Source organism: Dasypus novemcinctus, chromosome 3 (genome assembly GCF_030445035.2).
Source record: "Dasypus novemcinctus isolate mDasNov1 chromosome 3, mDasNov1.1.hap2, whole genome shotgun sequence".
Taxonomy (NCBI): domain Eukaryota; kingdom Metazoa; phylum Chordata; class Mammalia; order Cingulata; family Dasypodidae; genus Dasypus; species Dasypus novemcinctus.
Window position 1 is genome coordinate 173,493,266 of NC_080675.1, and position 16,707 is coordinate 173,509,972.

General features: G+C 52.8%; 1 protein-coding gene across 3 annotated transcripts in view; it reads right to left on the bottom strand.

Annotated features, from left to right (window-relative positions):
- Positions 1-10,855: 10,855 nt before the first annotated feature.
- HOMER2 (homer scaffold protein 2) overlaps positions 10,856-16,707 on the bottom strand; it is a 129,865-nt gene continuing 124,013 nt past the window's right edge. For 2 of the 3 annotated variants that reach the window (XM_071214382.1, XM_004472075.5), the window contains exons 6-9: positions 15,616-15,772; positions 13,319-13,429; positions 12,236-12,316; positions 10,856-11,683 (exon numbers count right to left, since the gene is read on the bottom strand). In XM_071214382.1, coding sequence (XP_071070483.1) covers positions 11,495-11,683; positions 12,236-12,316; positions 13,319-13,429; positions 15,616-15,772 — 538 coding nt within the window. In that variant the 3' untranslated portion in view covers positions 10,856-11,494. Of the gene's footprint in view, positions 11,684-12,235; positions 12,317-13,318; positions 13,430-15,615; positions 15,815-16,707 lie in introns of all 3 variants that reach the window. The other variant, XM_012530485.4, reaches the window with a different exon arrangement.

The following is a 16,707-nucleotide window of genomic DNA, read 5'->3' on the forward strand; positions in this document are numbered from 1 at the left end:
CAGAAGTTTGTTGGGCTTTTTTAGGCTGATTTTACCGCTGGGTGTTGTTTTAATTTTAATTACTTATTGTGACTTCAGTATTTGGAGACACCGATGAGATTAGTAAGGCTTGGATACTTTCTTAGAACTCGCTTTCTAAGGGCTGCCAAAGACCAGAGCCTTTTCAAAAGACAGTTCTCCCAATTACAATTTTTGTCCCATTTGTCTCAGTTCTGTGAATCAGCAGGCTCTGGGTATCTGGGAGGCTGGTGGGGGGCAGGGAAGACCCCCAGCAGTGGGTAACTGTGCAAGGCTGTGGCCTGGGGAACAGACAGAAACAGGCACCTGCTGATAGAGTTGAAGTTGCTGAAAGAGAGTATCAAAGAAAATGGCCAGGACGGATCCTTGAAGACCCCACCATTTACAGAACAGCAGGGAGGAGGGGCAGGAGAAGGAAGAGATAAGGGAAGAGAAGGAACAGGCAGAGGGAACTGGCAAGGAAAAAATGCACAAGGTCATTGGAGGGGTATTTCTGGAAAAAAGGTAAGATCAACTTTGCCAGCCGATCGGGATATGTCAAAGTCAGGATCTGATGTGGTGTAAGGCAGGCTCCTCAGAGGGTGGGGTTCACACTCAGCCATGGCCAAAGCCCCCCGCAAGTTAGCAGGGTTGCTGGCAGGCTGTGGCCATCAGCTAAAGCAAGAGCTGGTGTCCAGAGCACTAGAGGTCAAGTGCAAACAAGCTCTGACTTACCTAGCAGTCCCTTCAGGCCTGGATCACCCCCCTCCCAGTCTGCTGCCCCCAGACGGCTGCTTAGAGGCTCGCGGCAGATGGGACCTAGGGTGGCCGCATGGAGATTTATGCAGCATCAGGACATCTGAGAATATAGAGGGGGAGGAGAGGCAGGGGGACAAGGAGACAGTGGCAGATCCATGCCGCTCAGTGGCATGTGGGACACCTCAGCAAACATGTCCCCCTCCCCCTAGCACCTTGGGTCTATGAGAGTCCCCGAGAAACTCAAGACTCACCTCAGAAGAAAAGGGGATTCCGGAATTGACTGACTTCAAGTTGCATGAGGCTGGTGGACCGGGACTGGAAATATAAACTACCCTGGGTGATGGAAAATTAAAGGTCATAGTTCTTTCACTCCTGAGCTGGGGATTGAGCTCCACCCCTCCTACCTGTGTTTGGGAAGAGCTGGTAGACTTCTGCCGTGTGACCAGTCTGTTCAAACAGCCCTGGAAGAATGACTCTCTGAGGTTAGCTTTTTTTCCCTATAGCCAGGCAAGCAAGCTTAGACCCTTTGCTGACAAATTCCCCCACAGGAGAGAAGTGCCTTTTGGGTGGAGGAAAGCTTTAGTATCAGTCCCATAGAGGCAAAATGTGACCAGCTGAAGCGCAGGGATCCCCTAAGCATCCCCACAGTGGGGTTACCCCAAAGCAGGAACCAGAAATGGGTCTACTAAAAACCACCACCACCACCGAAACCCTTCATCCTGTTACAAAGGGAAGTGTGCATCAACCCACACGCCACTCTTACTCAAGACGTGGCCTAGGAGGACATCAGCCTACCCTTGGGGAGATGGGACACTTCCAAAGTATCTTATTTAGACACAAGGGGCTTCTGAGAGATTTTTGTGCACTTAGAAACATTTTTACTGAATTATGTGTTTCTATATAAACAATTCTTAGCACAAAATGAGGTAAAATTCAGAGAGTCTTTAAAGGAAAATATTTTTCCCTTAAATATAAAAGCTCACCAAATAATATCTAACTGAATTATACAAAGCAAAACCTGTTAGAAACACAAGAAGCACAAATAAAATAGTAGTGGGAAACAAACACACCTTTCTCAATCTTTAATAGATAAAGTAAAAATTAAAAGGTCCATAATATTACAAAAAATAAGGTAAAAAAATACATATAGATTGAATTTGCTTCCTTCAGAGAATGCACCTTTTTTTCCAGTTCCCTAGGAACACTTAATAAAATCAACAATTTGTTATGTCTCAGGAAACATCAATAAACTCCAAAATACAGTAACAATACAAGCAATATTTTCTTTGACAAGGCAATAAAACAAGAAATCTGTAACAAATGTTAACAACAACAAAAACCAAACTGTCTGGAAATTTAAAAGTATATTTTCAAATAACACTGCAGTAAAAATGAAGTCAACTATAAAGTGATATTTATGATTTAGAACACTACACACAAAAATTTACTGATTTGGTTCTTAGGAAGACCAATAAAACAGACTAATTGTAGGAAGACTAATCAGAATAAAAAGGAAAAGCAAAGACATGCAATGTTATGATGAGAAAGGAGAATAATACAACTATGCTAACAGATTTGAACATCTTAACAGAAAAAAAAACATTTTTAGGAAAAGTTTAAATTACCGAAAACTTTCTAAGTAGAAAAGAAGTTTGAAGAGACTGATAAGAATGAAAAATGTTGAAAAAGTGTCAAAGAATTATTTCCTAAAAAGGCACTAGCTTGAGACAGTTTTTCACATGTTAAACTTCAAAGAGCAAAAAGTTCTAAATATTACTTAAACTGTTTCAGGACATTAAAAAAGACAGAAAACATCCCAAGTTCTTCTTCTTTAAAGTAAGTTAAACTGACACCAGTACTTGACAAGAACGTCAGAAAAAATAACTACACAACTATCCATCTTATTAAGATAAGAAAACGTCCAAAATAAAAGAAGCAAACTGAGTCCAGAAGAATATTTTTCTCATTTTAAAGCTTTTATTTTTATTATAAATGATCCTTAGAGAAAAATCAGAAAATACAGATAAGAATCAGAAAATTGAAATCTACCACAAACCAATCATAAATAATCACTGTTAACACCAAACGGAGATGTATATGAAAATAATATAATCAAATACCGTTTCTTCTAGAAAAGCAGAGAGGGCTTAACATTAGCAAATCTATTAAAATAAATTTATCTGATTATGCCAGAAGATAAAAAGCATTTGATTGTGACAGATGCAAAAAAAAGCCATTTAATAAAATACCACCTTCAATTACTGATTTAAAAAAAAAAACTTTCAGGAAACTAGAAATGGAAGGACATAACTTTAATATATAAATTCAAATATTAAGAATACCTTACACTTAAGAGTCAAATTTACATTTTTGAAGAAACAATAGAGGTACTCTAAGTAAGTGAAAGAGAGAGAAAGAAAGCACAACACCCCAGCACAATTATTATTTAACGCTGTTCTAAAAGTGCTTGTCAGTTTGATCAAGAAAGTAAAAATAAAGATGATGAAAAAGATGGAGGTAAAACTATCACCAATACCTCAAACTATTATCTACCTGAAAAAGTAAGAAGAATGAACTGGTAGAACAAAGAGAACTCAGTAGTTGGCTAGTTACAACAGAAACAACCAATGGAAATTAGCACACAGTCAAGCCCTGCTCTCCTGTGTGGAGCTAAGAAGAATGAAGTCTATGACGTGTACTGATGTAGGAGGGTGTAAAAGGTCTACTGCCAAGTGAAAGGACAAGTAGAAGGGCTGTATCATACAGTCAAAAGATAAAACAGACACTACAAGAAATACAGTGTATGAGCTTGTGTATGTGAGATACCCAGAAGCAGCAAACTTCACGGAGACAGACAGTAGTTCATAGACCACAAGGGACCTGGGGGGTGGGGGCAGGAAGAGGGAGCTGCAGTTTAATAGGTGAAGAGTTTCTGTTTGAGGTGAAGAAAAAGTAGGAGTAATGGCCATCAGTGACGGTAGCACAAGATTGCAAAGTAACTACTACTACTGAATTGCACAATTGAATGTGGTTTAAAATGGGAAACTTTGAAAAAAATAAAATAAAAATGGCAAACTTTGAGTTGTATATTTGTTACAATTAAAAGTTTAAACATTAATAAAAAGATAAAGCATATTTTAGGAAAAAATTGAGGACTGTGCTCCAATTATTGCCTGTATTTATCTTGGGGCAGAGGGATTTTGATTTCAGGGGGAGGGGGTTCATTTCTGTATTGTTTTTTCATAATGTTTAACTATTACATAATTTTAATATTTTAAGTGAAAAAACCAATGGATTTGATTTTCATTTTAAAAAGTGGTCGGGTACCTATATACTAACAATAAGCAGTTGGAAAATATAATGGACCAAAAAAAAAATTCATGTAAACGGTAACCACAACTATAAAAATCACCTATACTAGAAAAAAAAATACACTGAAGAACATAAAAAAATATGTTTATTGAAATGAAAGGTGAAATATTACAAAGATGTTAATTCTCTCAATAGCAATCTATCGGTTTTACATATCTAATTTCCAGTTCTTCTGAAACGTTAAAGATGATTCTGAATTTCTTTTGGAAAAATAGTATGTACTAGCCATTTTTTAAAAAGATGAATTAGTGGGGATAGAATAATCAAAACAGCATGGTACTGGGAAGCAGCTGTGGCTCAAGTGACTGGGCTCCTGTCTACCATATGGGAGGCCCTGGGTTCGTTTCCCAGGGCCTCCTTGTGAAGGCAGGCTGACCCACGCCTGTGGAGAGCTGATGGCCCGCACCCGTGGAGAGCTGACTGCCTGCGCCACGGAGAGCTGGCACAGCAAGATGATGCAACAAAGGGAGATGCAGAGGAGAGACAGTAAGAGATGCAGCAGACCAGGGAGCTGAGGTGGCTCGGGCGATCAAGCACCTCTCTCCCACACCAGAGTTTCCCGGGATCAGTTTCTCATGCCTCCTAAAGAAAAAAAAAGCAGACATGGAAAGCACATGGCAAATGGACACAGAGAGTAGGCAGTGAGCACAAAACAACAAGGGGGGCGGGGAGTAAGTAAAATAAATCTTAAAAGAAAAAATAAGAATCAAATACTAGTGACTATTTATACAATCTTGGGATCACAACTATAGAAAGCTTCCATGAGCACAGCAGCAAAGGCAGCAGTCTCAAAGGAAAAAATGTGACTGAAATATTTTAAATGTCTGAACACTTTTAAAAAGCTACACATACAACTTATTATTACTATTATTTTTACAATATCTATGACCAACACTCTTAGAAATCAACAAGACAGCCACAAACCTTATGAGAAAGCTGGCCAGAGGAGATGAATAGATAAATTACAAATGAATACAATCCAATAAACATTTTTGCTTGTGAGGACCACATTTTAATCAAAATTGCATATTAAAAGGAGTAAGACATTCTCACACATTGCTGGTGGGAGTATAATTTGTTTCCATCTTTCTGGAAGGCAGTTTGAGGCAAATATATTCAAAGTCTTAAATATTAGTCAGCTTAGGATATGCTATGCTGCAGTAACAAATTCACCCTGAAATCCCAGTGTCAAAACACTTCAGGTTTACTTTTTATTGACTCTACATTTCTCATGCAGGCTGGTGAGGGGGGTATGGTGGGAGCAGAAGGAGGGCTGCTCCACAGAGTCACCCAGGAACCCAGGCTGACAAAGGCTTCACCCCTGGGACACCACCATTTCCTGAGGTAAAGGAAGAGAGAAAACTGCACATGGGCATTCACAGTCTTAGCCCGGGAGCTTCCTACGTCACTGCTGCTCACAGTTCAGAATTAGTCACAGGACCCTGAGGGATGACAAGGGGCTGGAAAGTGGAGTCTCCTGCCTGCCCAGGAAGAAGTAGATACGGGGAAACACTTGTAATGTCCCCCAGACTTCTGAGCCAGAAAGTCCAGTTTTAGAAAATTATCTCAAGTAAATTTTCTGAAAAACTGACAAAGATGTTAGAAGAAAGGATTTCATTATACCTTTGTCTACAACAGTAAAAAAAAAATTGGAAACAACCTAAGTATCCAAGATACTACCTAGATAAACATTAACAAGTGATATGATTGCATACTTATTGAAAGAGAAATATATTCCCAATATAGTGTTGAAGGAAACTAGCAAGTTACAAAGCACTATGATTAACATGATTCTATGTCATAGAAAAAGTAATAAAACAAATAGAGATGCATAGAAAGAAGTCTGAAAAGATATCAAAATGTTAACAGTGGTTATTGTGAGACGGTGGAATAAAAGGTGATTCTTTTAACTCATCTGCAGTTTCCTTTTTTAAAAAGTATTATTTATATACCAAAAAGGCATTTAAAAAGAAAAAAAAACCCAGCATTCTTGGGACAGTTCCACCTGCGACCCCATATTTATCATTAGACTCTAACATTCGATGCAGGCAAGGCCTGTTTGTCTGTCACATCGTAAGACACTGCTGCAACAATTTATCTGAAGTCAGGACTTTATATAAAAATGGTACAACATGGTAAAAACAGTAACACGTGCCCACAGCAGCCAGTCATCTGTCCCGCCAGTCACCTGCCAGATGTGTCTGCTGATAACCAGTTTGGACTCCGGTTTCTCTGGGCTCTAAGTGCCCAGGGGTGCGTGACCTGGAGGACACGAGACCAAAGACCCAGGCCCTCTGCTTCCTGTCAGCGGGTTCCAGCACATACCAGCACCCCAGGAATGCTAGTCTCTGCGGCGGCTTGCTCGGTCGGTAGAGGTGGGGTTGCTTTGCCCCACGCTGGGCGCCAACTGCGGCGGCTTGCTCGGTCGGTAGAGGTGGGGTCTGGCTGCGGACGAGGGGTCGGTCCAGCTCTGGACGAGGGGTCGGTCCCGCTTGGGACGAGGGGTCGGTCCCACTTGGGACGAGGGGTCGGTCCGGCAGCAGACGAGGGATCGGTCTCACAAGGGGTTGCGCGGTTCGGCTGACGGGGTCGCCCGGTGAAGCCGGCGACGAAGGGGTCGCCCGGTGAAGCAGGCGACGAACTGGGGACGAGGGAGGCCAGGCCCTTGTCGGGGGCTCTCAGGACTGGAGGGCGCACGGCAGAAGAACTACCGCGGAGACAAGGTAAACACGCAAGTCCACTTTATTGAGGGAGAGGCAACAGTTTTATAGGGGCTGGGGAAGGCTGATTGGTCGAAGCCACGCCCTGTTCTGATTGGTTGCCGGCGAAAGGTCAGTGGGCGGAACTGGACGGGGGAGGGGTGGTGGTTAGGGATTGGCTGTCGCTGTTGCTGGGGGAAGGGGCAGGGTTTAGGGATTGGTGGCTGCTGTTGCTGGGGTGGAGGGCAGACTGGATTTTTCTGCCCACGCCTGGCTGTTGCTGCTGTCAGGGGAAGGGAAAAGGGAAGACTGGAATTTTCCGCCCTGCGCCTGCGCAGGGAGAAAGAAGAAGAAGGGTGCCGCCCCACAGGCATCGGGTGGCGCCATCCGGGAGGAGGGGCGGCCGCGGAAGCATGGCTGCCGAGAAGGGGAGACCCGAGGGCACTCTGCGCCCATGCCGAGCTTCCTTCAGGGGTGGCGGTGAGTCCGACCAGCCACCCTAGCTTACTGCGGCTGCTCCCCCGCCAGGCCAGTAAACCACACTTCAACCCGAGGGGTGACTGCAAGTCTCCTCTTGGAGATACATACTTTTATTGAAAACTTTCTTTGTTGTTTCTCCCACTTGCCCTTGCAGCTTCCTCCCCATCTCCGCCCCCCGCTCAGTTCACTAGAACACTTCATGGAGCTCAAAATTCTGACCAAATGTCACCTTCTCGGCTGGCCTGTGTTTAAAGAGGAAGCAGAGAGAAACCCGTATTTCTGAGATGGTTCAGAAGGTGTGGGGAAGGCTGGTTAGTAACACACACTTCCACAGAGGACTCCCCTCCGGGCCCTCAGCTCACCATCCCAGGAATGGGAATCTTTGTAAACCACGCATATCATTTAAAACTAGACGGACACTGATTTGTAAGCTTCTAGCAAAAACTCTTGGTGATGCTGCCGGTGAATGAATAGAGGACAACCTCACCTCTAGAAGGTGACACCCACCCTCTTCCGGCTGGTGGCAGGGGGCATCGGGCAGCTCCCTCTTAGCGGGCGGACTCTTCAGAGCGCCCACCGCTACGTCACAGGCTGGGGCGCACTTGGCCACACCTGAGGGCCCAGAGTCCTGGGCCCACCTGCGACCGGCTCCCTAGAGGAAAGGAGTCCTCTTCAGCAGGGCCAGGCAGGAGTTTCCAGGCCCACGTCAACCACGAAGGCTGCCCACTGAGCGCAATGCCAACCGGCCGGGCGCCTGCCTGCCCCCTCACGCCGGCTGTGCGGCTCCTGCGTGGGAGGGGGACAGAGTCTGCAGGCCGGACGCCACATGCCCCTCCCGCCCCAGGCCACCTTGGCCCAGGCACCGACAGGCAGCCCCGGGGCCCTCTCCAACGACCACCAGGCACGCAGGGCCTACTGAGCGTTTTGAACACGCTGCGCTCCACCTCCGCTAAGGCCACCAGTGAGGAACTCTGCGCCAGCGTGGGGCCCACAGAACGGTCTCTCAGAGGACGGACGTCATTTTAACCCACACTCCCCTGGGACGAGCCCTGCAAAACCGGAATCCTTCCAAGGTGGCCCTTGCTCTGTGTCTGCCCTAAGTAGAACTCTGATTTGCTAACGTGTGCACTGTCCTTTCTGTGGACATACGTCAGGATAATACACTTGCCCTGTGCTCATATCGGCGTAGAGGAGGAATATTTTTTCTCAGCAGCCAAGTGTCACTGAAAGGAGGGCAGAGGCTGGCTCACAGAAAGAGGTCCAGGAGAGAAGCAGGGTCCACACGGCTCCTCGCTAGCCTGGCGACCCCAGGCAGGTCACGTACCCTTTCTGTCCCCACTTCCCGTCTGCAAAACGGGGTGGATGATATCTGCCCAATTCACTTGCCAAATGAAGGTCTGAAATGATGCAGGAGAGGATGAGACTGATCTTGCGGGCACACTGTTTCTCTTTCCCTCCAGGCCTGAGCATGCCGTCCCCACCAGTCCTTCTGGCATTTTCCATTCCCTGGACACTGGGCTGGCTTCATCTCCACTTCTTAATGTATGCAGTTGGGCCTCTCCTGGAGCAAATGTGGTTATTGTTAAGGCTTGCCATGGTTAAAGCTCTCAGAGACGCAGAAGGCAAGCTCAGCAAGGTCTAGGCAACTGGTCTTGGAAGGGATGTCAAAATCAGGCGGCTTGGCTGGGAACCAAAAAGGCAGGGTCCTGGCGCAAAACCTCCCACGTGGTTTTGATGTCTGTGGAAGTTGGTGCCCTGCTGGCACTGAGCTTAAAATAATGACTGCGAGAGGACACTGGTGCCAAGGCTGCGGCTGGACATCGACGACAAGCGCGGGCCGGTCAAGCCGGCCCAGTGAACACTGGGAGTGGAGTCTGGGGGTCCCCTTCTTTGTGCCAAGCTACCCTGCAAGGCCAGAGCATCACACACAGCCAGGCTCTCCACTGCCCATGAGCCACTATTTTTTTTTTAAAGACAGTGGACGGAGAAACATTAAGGTCTTTAGAGAAAGCAGAAGGAACTGAAAGCTAGCGCTTCTGCAGACGAACCAACTCACCTTTCCCCATGAGGGAGTCCCCATCTGCTCTCAGGTCCCGGGGGGCCGGCACTTTGAGCTGGACAGGCCTGCACAGTCTGGCGGGCTCGCTCACAAGCGCTTCGACTGAGAGGGGCCCAGGAGCCAGCTGTACGCAGGGCGCCCCCACGCCGCCTTCCTCCTGGTCACTGCCGTCAGCGCGCACACGTGGCTTCAGCCAAGGACTGGATGTGCCTGTCAAGGTCGCCTGAACTGGCTGACCTGACCCGTGAGCTGAGACGGTTTCTTCTAGATTAATAAACCCCCAGAGACAGAAGTCCAGGCCACCTGGAGACCAAGGTGAGGGTGCTTGGAATCCCAGTGTCCACTGCTCCTGGGCAGCCACGCGCTCTGGGGTCCGACGGGTGAACCAGGCTGGCCTGAGAAGGAGCCCCCTTACCCCTCCACTGCGCCACAGGGCCCCACAGGCCCGACTCGCCGCTGGCCCAGCTCTCCAGGCTCCTGGCATGGCCAGTGGGGAGCGGCTCCCGCCTGTGGGAGAGCCAAGTGGAGCTCTGGGGCGAGGGCAGGTTCGCACCAGCCAACCCCAGATCCCCACGAGGGCTGACCACGTTTTCCACGTCCGCCGGCCCTTCTCCCTCCACTCCCCCTTTCTCGCACTCAGCCTGGGGGTCTCCCCTCACGTGCCTGGGTGCTCCCGGCCACCAGCCTTCCCTCCTTTTCCCCATCCCGCAGGAGACGTCCCTGCCCCAAGAGGTGGTCTCGTGAGGCGAGGGAGAGCCGCACCACGGGGACCTCCGCCTTGGGGTGCGCCTCGTCCCCTCCTCGCGCTTGCTCACTGACCCAGAAGCATCAGGGCAATGTTCAAACCATGTGAGAACATTCTTCTGAGGGGGATATTCTCTTGGGTGGTTCTCAAAGGGAGAAGAGAACACGAAAGCTCCCCGGAAGGCATCGAGAAGTGCGTGGGGCCAGAAATTCAAACCGTCCTGCTGTGACCGGACCCGCCTCTCCCCGGGAAGGATGCTGAGCCCCCCGAATGCCGACTGTCCCACTGAGAGGCTGTAAGGGAAGGGAGGCTTAAGGCTCCAGGCCCTTCCCCAGCAGGACGGACCATGCACAGGCGGAGCTGGGCAGAGCTGCTGCCGCGGCCGGTGCTGGGCCGCCGACCTGCCCAGCCGGCCCTAAGCAGGCCTCCAGACCCGCCGCAGGTCCCCGGCAGCCCCCGGCCATGGTCAGCAGGGAAGCCCCAGCGCCCCTCGCCTGGAGAACAGAGACCCCCCCTGGGGCTCAACACCACGGACTGGGCTCTGAGGGGCTTCAGCTCAGCTCTTGCTGCTCCCACAGCCACCACCTCTGCCCGTGAGCCCCCAGAGGCGATCCCTCCCTCAACCACAGAGCGAGTCCCGCTTATGCCTGAAGCCGGCCCCGCACAGCCAAGACGGCGCGTATTCCACAGCGGGCCCGGGGCTCTGCGGGGGGGTTCATTAAAACACTACATTCTGTTCACATGTGTAATTGAACAAATATTTATTAAGCACCTACTCTGTGCCAGACACTGTGCTAGGCGCCCTCACTGTGTGCTGTTCCCGTAGCACAGTCATCTGTTGGGAAATTAAAACCAAGAAAAGGAACGTTGTCGCAACCGTACAAACTGGGGGTGTCGTGGATACAAGCAATCCCCATGCCAGAAAACGCACCCACCAGAAACCGGTCTTCTTTCTCTGCACGAGTCTCTGAAAGCGGTTGTTTTATAGCATCTCAGTGCTCACCGAGAGCGAGTTGTGACCTTCCAGCTCCCACGGACTGGTGCCTGGTGGACGCTCAAATACTCTGAACGCTACTCAATAAAAAGAGCAGAATGGCCTGGTGTAAAGGGTGTTGGTGTTTGGATTAGAAAATACTCTGTTCGTATGGTTGCAACAGCTCTAAGAAAGATATAAATGTCCCTGCTCTGACTGCATAAACGTTTAAGGTAGACCTTGTTCTGGATTCCTGAGGCAGAATCTTCCAGTTGTCCACACCCTCACCAGGCCAGAGGGGCCGGAGGAGATTTCCATTCCGAGGAGGACGGCGTGGACGGCACAGCTGGTGTGGAAACACGACGGGCTGCGCCTGCATTTCCAGAAGCAGCGCCGCTGCGCGGCCGGGCCTAGTTGTCGGCGCCCAGCCTGGCCAGGCCGCGGCGGAGGTCGTGGAGGTCGTCGATCTTGCCGTCAAGCGCCTCCAGGAAGGTCTTGAGTTCCACCTTGAGGTGGCGCTGGCGGTACTTGCTCTCCTCAACGTCCGTCTTCAGGGACCGTACTTTGTCTTCCAAGTTTTGATTCTCTCTCTCTGCTGCCTGGAGGGAAACAAGAGAAGAAGGGGTGGGCGGCAGAGGGGTGGGGGTGCCTGCTACGGCCTGACCAGACCTGGGGCCCCCAGAGACGTCCCAATGCCCCCACGTGGGCCTGTGACTGGGGGTGACAGGAAGTGACAGGCAGAGCCCCCGACCGAGGGCTGCCCGGACAGAGCCCGGGGCGCTTCTGTGGAGCCTGGTTCCCAAGGGCTTGGCAGGATACAATGCCTGCATAAGTCAGGGGCAGCCCGAGCATCGGGATGGCCCCGCGGGAGACCCCCGAAGGGCGCGGGAGAAGCCTCACTGGAGGGGCAGAAGCCCCAGGCTGGCGAGGAGGCCTGTCCCGGCCCCTGCGGCTCCTGGGGACCTCCGAGGGCGGTAGAGGGCCCGCGCCGCCCCACGCGCAGGCCGCCTCCGCTAGAGGAGGCGAAGGACGGCGGGTCCGAGACTGCACACGGGGCCAACGGACCGGGAAAACCGCTCCTCCTCAACTTCCGGGGCGGGATGGGGGGCGGCCGCCTGCTCCGCCGAGGTGCCCTGGGCGCCCGCCCTTACCTCTAACTTCTCAGACACGTATTCACACTCCGACATGAGCTGAGGTATGAGTTCGCTTTGCTTTCGGAGATCTTTCAACTCCTGCGTGAGCCGGGAATTAGAAAAGAAACAGGGAAGCCAGTCAGGCACGGCAAGTTCGCGACAGTCACCAAGTCGGGCCTCCAGTCGTAAGGCCTGAATAATAACGACGACTACGTAATACTTAGAAGCAGCAGGTAAATCTGAGGGCTGACAGGGCTCCGTGCTGTCAGGGGTTGGAGCGTGCCCCCAGCTCCCAACCCCCGTGCCCGCGAAGGTGGCCTTGGTGGACACAGGCCTCTGCAGATGGAATTAGTTAAGGTCGCAGGGGAGCGGGGTTGGCCTGGAATCTATGACCGCCGTCCTCCTAAGAGGAGGGAAACGAGACCCGCGACGGGGCCGGAACCGCCATCTGACGAGGGGACAGAGCCTGAGCGCCGCAGCTGCCAGCCAAGCCCAGGAGCCCGGGCGCCAGGCAGGGTTTTCCCGACAGGTTTCTGGGGAGCAGGGCCCCGCCGACGCCTGGAATTTGGACTCCTGGACCCCACAGCTGTGCGACAATGAAGGCCTGTCGTTTCGAGCCCCAAGGCCTGGTACTTCCTTAGGGCAGCCCCGAAACTAAGAGAGACGCATTATGGCACGGAGCCCACGCAGCACCGAAGCCGGCAGGTGTCCTCCGGCTCCCAGGTCCCTAATTGCGTCCCTCTGAGCGGGGAAGCGGAGCCTGAGAGAGGGCTGGCGCCTTGCCCATGGCGTACGTGCGCTTGGCTGCCCAGACCCCCAGAAAGCAAATGGCTGCATTCCCTGGACAGCAGGGCCCAACTTCTGGCGACGGACGAGCCGTACAAGTCTCCTGCTTTGGGACACGCTACATGCGCTCCCAGCCCGATGGGTGCCTGGCAAATGTCACGAGGAGGCCACACAGCCTGCCGGGCCTTTGCTTTGGGGTCCGTGTGCCCTGTCCTCCAGGCTGAGGCCGAGCAGCAGCCGGCCCCACGCCCCAGCGCCACCGGCTGCGTCCTTGGGCGACGGTCAGCCCCAGGCCCGGCCCGGCCAGCCACTCACCGTCTCCTTTTCCCGGAGCTCCGACTCCAGTTCCTCAATCCTCTTCCGCAGCTGCGTGTTGTTCTCCTTCTCACGGTCTATCTCACTGCACTGCTCTTCCAGCTCGTCAATCTTTAATAAACATCACGCGTGAGGCAGCGGGACTCGTTTTCTTTAGCCAGTAAACCAGGACGTTCCCTTTCAACGCAAACCGTGCACTAACCCATTTGCAAATCGTTCTTTGTGACCCGGAACAAGCTCCACGTGACTCCCTGCGGGCGGCAGAACCTGGCTTCGGGATAGACTTCTGGCTTAAGGCTCTGTCACAAGCAGGGGCCAGAGGTCCCCCAAATCTACCTGCTTCTCCCCAGCAGGGCTCTCTAACATCATTTCAAGCCTGTCCTGAATTATTCTGTTCCATCTCAAGGACTTAAGCCAAAGGGCAAGGAACTGAGTGACCCCCTCCCAGTCTGCTGCCCTCAGACAGGGCTGCTTAGAGGATTGAGGCAGTGGGGCGAAAGCATTTTAAATCAAGATGACCTTCTCCGGGAAGTGGACTTGGCTCAAGTGGATAGATCACCTGTCTACCACATGGGAGGTCCACGGTTCAAACCCCAGGCCTCCTGACTCGTGTGGAGCTGGCCCATGTGCAGCGCTGATGCGTGCAAGGAGTGCCATGCCATGCAGGGGTGTCCCCGCGTAGGGGAGCCCCACGCACAAGGAGTGCGCTCCGTAAGGAGAGCCGCCCAGCGTGAAAGAAAGTACAGCCTGCCCAGGAATGGTGCCGTACACACGGAGAGCTGACACAGTAACATGATGCAACAAAAGAAACACAGATTCCCGTGCTGCTGACAAGAATACAAGCGCACACAGTGAATGGACACAGAGAGGAAACAACTGGGGCGGGGAAGGGGAGAGGAATAAATTTTTTAAAAAATGACAACCGTCCTGGAGGCCGCACGCAGAAGGGGCCTGCCCTGGGCAGACACAGAGGGCAGGCGTGGTGGCAAACCCCCAGCTGTGCCGTCTGCTCCTTCCCAAGCCCCACCCCTCAGAAGGCTCCCGATGGTGAGACACCCCTGTGTGGCCACCTGGCACTGAGCATTTCGGGGGGCATGGGCACGTGTGCGGGGAGGGCTGGGATGTGATGGTGGGACCGAAGCACCCTCCAGTTGGGGGGCCTGTGGAGCCCCCACCAGTGGGGCAGCCTCAACAGCCAGGGTGCCGGGTGGTCCCTGGGATGTGGCCCAGCCAGGGAGCAGGGCGTGTCACCCCTGCTACCCAGGGAAGCGCCTCTGTAGGAGCAGGTCCCGTGGGACACACAGCCCCACCTCCCCAGAGCCCTTTGGTTTTTACACTCAGACGTAGAGCAAGAAACTTGGCTCTTAGCTAGAAAAAAAGAGAGGGCCATCCTTTGGCAGGCATGCCTGCCAGGCCTTGGAAGGGAACCTGCCGCATCAGCAGCTGGCCCGGGGCCCCTTGCCGTCAGCATTTCGGCCGTTTAAATGGAAAACACGAGAAGCTTTGAGAAAATGACACGAGGCCGCCTTAAGTGCCATCAGTACAAAGTAAGACCAGAGTGCGGGTCTCCAGGGGCACCATTAGGGCAGGGCAGGCTGTGAATGGGGGCAGCAGTGAGTGGGCGCGGGTCAACGGAGGTGCCCTGAAGTCCGCTCTGACGAAGCAGGCGCCGAGGCCCTGGTGTCGCCTGATGGTCAGACCACCCAAACGCGGCTGGCACAGCAGACCTGGGGACCTCAACTGGGAATGCCAGCCCCCCCGCCACTCCCTCAGCAGCTCAGCCACTGACGGGGGGTGACAGTGGGGCAGGCTGGGGTGGATGGGCGTCCTGAGCAGATCAAAATGCCAGGCTGCCGCCAGGAGCGAGGGCACCCGAGCCCCCAGCGAGGCTCTCCCCAGCTCCCCTCCTACTCCAAGAGAACCCCTAGGGAACGATTTGTATGGAGGCAGGGCTTCGGGCAATGCCTACCTCGCCGCTCATGCCAGATCCTCTGCAGCCCTTTTCTGAACTGGAGATCCCTGAGCCCCGGAAAATGCCAACCCAAGGCCACAGAATAAGAGGCTTGTCCACAGCTAGGATCGCAGGCACAAAACGGAGCTCAGATCTCTAGTTACCTTTGCAGTGGCAACAGGGATAATCAAACTCGGGTCAAGCAAAGCAATAACCGAGTCATGTGTGTGGGTAAGCTCCTACCAGGAAAGGCGGGGCAAGTTCAGAAAGCGGGGGCACGAGAGAGGGGGTGGGAAGAGAAGAGGAAAGCGGGCGGGCGCCCGCCTCGGCCCATGCCCGCGCCCACCTTGTTCCGGAGCCGCTCGTTCTCGTCTCTGCAGATGGAGAACTGCCTCTTCCACTGCTCCACGCTGGCCGCCGACTCCTGCAGTGCCGTGGTCAGGCGGGCGTTGCTCTCCCGGAGGGTCTGCAGCTCCATCTCCCATTTCTTCACGTTGGCGGCACTGGGGGGCGGGGGGCAGGGCGGTGACCGCCACGGCAGGTGTCTGGGGAGGGGCCGTCCTGCTGCTCCAGAGCCTGCTGCCCCACGGCCGACTCCCAGAGGGGACCCGCCCTCTCCCGCCGGTGGGTGGACATACCCCCCTGCTGGGCTGCTTTCCTTAGAGCCCCTTCAGAACAGAATTCTTAAAGAAGGAAGAGTCAGAGGTGAGGACGGCGGCCACCAGGTGTGACGAAGGCGCTCCTCCTACCCACTTCCCCAGGGACCCCACTTTGCTACCTGTCCACTTCTTTCTTGTTAAAGAAACGGGGATGGCAATAAAATGGATTTAGGATTTTCTTCTGACAAAAAAAAAAGAGTCCCAAGGACAGTAGTTCTGAATGGCTGGGGAGCCTCGGAGCCCTGCGGGGGTCTTGTGGCAGCTACGGACCCTTTCGACAAGCTCCTGACACCCCTCTTTGGAGCCCACAGACCCCAGGTTTAAACAAACAAAACAGCCTTGCTCTGGGATGAGAACATCCCACAATAACTTGCATCTCCTTGGACCCTTCCAAGGAACTGGATTTGAGAGCGGAGGTCCTGAGGATGGCGGAGCAAGCGCGGGGCCTCCGGTGTGGGCAGAACCGGGCTCCTGACCGCTGCGTGCAGGGCTGCCCCGACTGACCCGCTAACCAGCGTGTGTGAGGGCAGCCCCGACTGACCCCCTAACCAGCGCGTGCGAGGGCGGCCCCGACTGACCCGCTAACCAGTGCGTGCGAGGGCGGCCCCGACTGACCCCCTAACCAGCGCGTGCGAGGGCGGCCCCGACTGACCCCTAACCATGTGTGCGAGGGCAGCCCCGACTGACCCCCTAACCAGCGCGTGCGAGGGCGGCCCCGACTGACCCCCTAACCAGCGTGTGCGAGGGCGGCCCCGACTGACCCCCTAACCAGCTGTGCG